This window comes from Acartia tonsa, chromosome 1 (assembly GCF_053477335.1).
Source record: "Acartia tonsa isolate MP-2025a chromosome 1, ASM5347733v1, whole genome shotgun sequence".
Classification (NCBI taxonomy): domain Eukaryota; kingdom Metazoa; phylum Arthropoda; class Copepoda; order Calanoida; family Acartiidae; genus Acartia; species Acartia tonsa.
In genome coordinates, this window is record NC_137260.1 from 22,155,250 (window position 1) to 22,159,547 (window position 4,298).

The following is a 4,298-nucleotide window of genomic DNA, read 5'->3' on the forward strand; positions in this document are numbered from 1 at the left end:
TTTAGTTAAAGAAGGATTCAAAGAAATATAACAAATCATGCTAAAACTTCTTGTTGTAGATTATGGCGTTGGAAATAACTCTGTTAACAAAAAAATTCAAATAACTCACAAATCAAATAAATCCTTATAATAAATTAAAACGATCTGTGTGTTTGTACAGAAGGATATCGCTAACCACTGAGCCGATATGGTTCTACTTTGCAGGGTAGCTTCTCATAGGTCCTGGGAAGGTTTATAATTATTTTGGGAAAGGTCACCAACACCATCTTAAGAGAAATAGCTCAAGAAAAATGCCCTCCCCAATTTTTTTTGAACTTTTATTTTTTAAAACTACAAGTCAAGTTTGGGGATGAACTTTTCCCCCTCCTCTCAAGGGCCCCTAGAGGCCTCTTGGGGCGTAGCAACTAGTGATTAAAAAGTAAGATTTGTATTCAAACAACCATGGATAATATTCAATTTGACATACAATTAAAAAATAACAATTAAAATAAAGTCATTGCTAGTGAAAAATTACAAATCTTCGTCTGTCCATCTTGCATTACTATGTGAAAATTTATTTTCATTTTTCCAGTTTAGATGTCCATCCGTTTATTTTATAATTTTAAGCTGCACTTCCTATGAATGTTGTAACTCTTGTATTAATATGATTAAAATTAAAATAAAATTTTATAATTTTGTTTATTCACATACCTTTATAGATAATACATAAATGAAAAATTTACAATACACAAAAATTTTCGCGGCTCAGATATTTCAAACTTAAACTCTTTTTACATATTCTTTCTTGTCATGTATCCTCTGAAAAAAAAACATATTAAAAGCAACAGGATGTATGTATGCCAATTTGACCGCTAGACTATCTAAAATTGCTCCATTAAATGAATGGAGCTTCGTATTTGTCCTGCAGATGAATACAAAAAGAAAATTACAGAGCTGGATTCTTTAAAAAAAATTGCCCCACTAATCGCTTAGTGGGGCAAAATTGTTTTCGTGAAAAATCCTCCAAAATCACATAAAAAATCTACAAAAATTGAATCAAATCTTATGTTCATAACCCTTCTATGATTTTGTTTATTTTTTGTAGATTTTTAATGTGATTTTGGTGGATTTATTACGAAAACAAGTTTGCCCCACTAAGCGATTAGTGGGGCAAACTTTTTTTAAGAATCCACCTCTGTTTGTTTAACATTATAATAATATTTTTATCTTTTATTTTCTTATGACTCATGGATTTTGAATGTTTAGCTTTTAGAAGCAATGTTATACTGTCATATCGTTTGGATTTATAAAAAAGACTGCTGATAATCCTCACTAAAGACCAATCACAATATAACTTACTTAGTCCGTCAGTCTCTCGGTTATGCTTTATAAGACACTTATATATTGATATGTCAAGGTTTCGTGTATTTACCTATATCCAGCTTGTAGCTTTGATGCGGCATAATTCAATACAGCAGGATCTATCTGACTCATATCTATTACAAAAAATTATATAAATCTATTAAATTCAACCGGATCTTGCTTAATAACTAGTATAAACATTATGCAATATATTTAGATAAGGTTTGTGCTTTCCCTAAAAGTGCCAATAAAGTACATGAAGCCACTTATTTAAAAAATAAATAAAATTGGGCTACCAAATACCTACTTTAACTTCAAGTAACCCTACCTCAAGTAATAAAGTAATAAACTAATTTATGTAAAACCAACCCCTACCCTTATTTTGAATATATTTTATAAAAAAAGAGGTTCTGTTCTCAACAAGGCACTTTAAGGGAAACTGCCATATATTTTTAAAACTAAATATAAAGTTTAACAAGTACCTTTGTTTTTAGCAGCTTTCATAGCCTGTTTCATCATTTCTTTATCATAACCTCTGGTGCCACTGCTACCTGGTGGTCCGTAGCCGCCAGAGAAGCCGCCATGACCTGGATTATACCCTCCATGACCAGGATTGTACCCGCCATGACCAGCACCATAAGCATGAAAATAATCAGCCCGCCCTCCATTGTACGGATTGTAGTCGGCCCGACCGCCATTGTGCTGATTGTAATCAGGCCGTCCGCCAGTATAATCACCCCCACCATAAGCAGGGCGGCCACTTGTGTAATCCTGGTTGAAATGACCGCCCTGTCCGCCTGAACCAGTAAAATGACCACCTGACCCGCCATAATGACCGCCTGAACCAGTAAAATGACCGCCAGAACCGCCGTGACCTCCGTAGTGACCTCCACTGCCTGCTGACCGGCCAGCCAGCCCAGATAACTGTTGACCTAGTTGTCCCAGTTGATTCAGCTGGTCAAGCTTGCTCAGTTTGTCGCTAAAATCTTTGGGCATTTTTAAACTTTATATGAAACTATGTAATTAATCTTTAAAAGACGAATCATAATAATTGCAGTCACACTCTCAAACAATTTTATAAAAGGACTGGGCTACGAAAATAAGTTTTTCACTTTGTATATTAATAAACTAAAAATTGTAAAACATGTTAATCTGTGAATCAGTCTCCTTAGTATAATAAAAATTAAAAGCATAACAAATGTTTAATACTTTTAGCATAAAAGATAAGAATGTTTTCTACAATTCGTAATCATTTCTACTTATATCGGAAATACTCTATAAGCCAACGCATTAGTCAAACGGTTTATTTACTAATAATGATTTAAAAAACTTATTTTAGCATATGTATATAGAACCCTAAAATTAATGCACGAACAAAAATTGTATTACCAATAAACAGATCGAAAGATTTATTCGTAATCTGCATGCAAGTAAGCTTCGCTTTTTATAAGTATTAATACGTCAAAGATTTTTCATGAACAGTGTGTCATCCAACTCTCATTTTTTTTTTAATTTAACAGAATGACAACATCAAGAACTCACTTTGTACATGAGCTCATAATACTGGGGAGGAAATGTGAATAATTTGGCTTCTATTTAAGATAAACGGCTCAATTTTTTTATTAAGCACATCCAGTACAAAACTTGATACGTCAGTCTGTCCCGCGGTCACGATTGTAGAGACATAGACATTCTATTTTGTAAATATGATTTTCTCTGCTGCTAATATGGATAGAGTAAATGGATTCCCAAGAAAAAAAATTTGGTGTGTATATATTTTTCAATTCAAATCTAAAATTAGAGGGTTAAACTATGATTATCTGAGAGTTTGTTCACAAAATTACTGTTTGACAAAAAGATATAAAAGCATAAACTTATTGTGCTAACAATTGAACATCATTCCTTATTTTCCCCTTTATTATAAATATTGACAATAGGATATCTTTCTGTTGGTAAACATGCTAATTGATCTATCTATCTATCTATCTATTCCTATATCTATCTATCCATCTATCTATCCATATATCTATCACTCTATCACTCTATCTATCTATCTATCTATCTATCTATCTATCTATCTATCTATCTATCTATCTATCTATCTATCTATCTATCTATCTATCTATCTATCTATCTATCTATCTATCTATCTATCTATCTATCTATCTATCTATCTATCTATCTATCTATATATCTATCTATCTATCTATCTATCTATCTATCTATCTATCTATCTATCTATCTATCTATCTATCTATCTATCTATCTATCTATCTATCTATCTATCTATCTATCTATCTATCTATCTATCTATCTATCTATCTATCTATCTATCTATCTATCTATCTATCTATCTATCTATCTATCTATCTATCTATCTATCTATCTATCTAAGTATATGCAAACATACTAATTGATCTGCACAACAATAGTAAGTACTTAAAGAAATAGGGTTAATCCAAATATGATCACAATAATCTAAAATTGTCCCATTCTCTTTCGTTATACTTTCCTATTCCATTAATTACTGTATGTGTATTTAAAATGTATTATTTCCTTTTTTTGCTAAAAATCTATTTTTGTAAATATTTTTTTGAAGACAAACTAAGTAATAACTCATTGTGTTCGACCTGTTAGTTTATGTATAGATAAACTAAACAGATAAAATTTAAAAATAATAAAGAAGGGTGATTATCATTGCTCAACGAAAAGAAAGCGCTTTGATTTCTTTTTGATACTACATAGGATTGCTTACAGATTTTTTTTTTTATAAATAATCACTCTGAAAAGCTTTGATTATATATTAGGTAACTTTCTTAATGTCTGTTTTTTCAATGGTTCACTTATTATTTCCGATATACTTTAAATTGAACTAGTGGTTGTGCTCCTTGCAGCTAGAGTCTATGTAATAAAAGATTGAAAAAATAGCCTTAAACCAACCCAAAACTTAAATCATA

The 4,298-nt window shown here is 31.1% G+C and overlaps 1 protein-coding gene across 2 annotated transcripts; it reads right to left on the bottom strand.

Annotated features, from left to right (window-relative positions):
- Positions 1-664: 664 nt before the first annotated feature.
- LOC145315022 (uncharacterized) lies at positions 665-2,534 on the bottom strand. Of its 2 annotated transcripts, XM_080155092.1 has the most exons (4): positions 2,034-2,518; positions 1,824-2,003; positions 1,412-1,475; positions 665-798 (listed from the first exon to the last, which is right to left on the bottom strand). In XM_080155092.1, the coding sequence occupies exons 1-4, from the start codon at positions 2,335-2,337 to the stop codon at positions 771-773; spliced, it is 576 nt and encodes a 191-aa protein (XP_080011218.1). In that variant the 5' UTR covers positions 2,338-2,518; the 3' UTR covers positions 665-770. The 2 variants fall into 2 exon arrangements, with proteins under 2 accessions (XP_080011218.1, XP_080011212.1); XM_080155086.1 differs by having other exon boundaries at positions 1,824-2,534.
- Between the last annotated feature and the right edge of the window lie 1,764 nt (positions 2,535-4,298).

Coding starts and splice junctions, on each gene's coding strand:
- LOC145315022 (XM_080155086.1), bottom strand. CDS start 2,337: ATGCCCAAAGATTTTAGCGACAAACTGAGCAAGCTTGACCAGCTGAAT. Junction 1,476..1,823: donor GAAAGCTGCTAAAAACAAAG/GTACTTGTTAAA, acceptor TTTTTGTAATAG/ATATGAGTCAGATAGATCCT. Junction 799..1,411: donor AAGCTACAAGCTGGATATAG/GTAAATACACGA, acceptor TTTTTTTTTCAG/AGGATACATGACAAGAAAGA.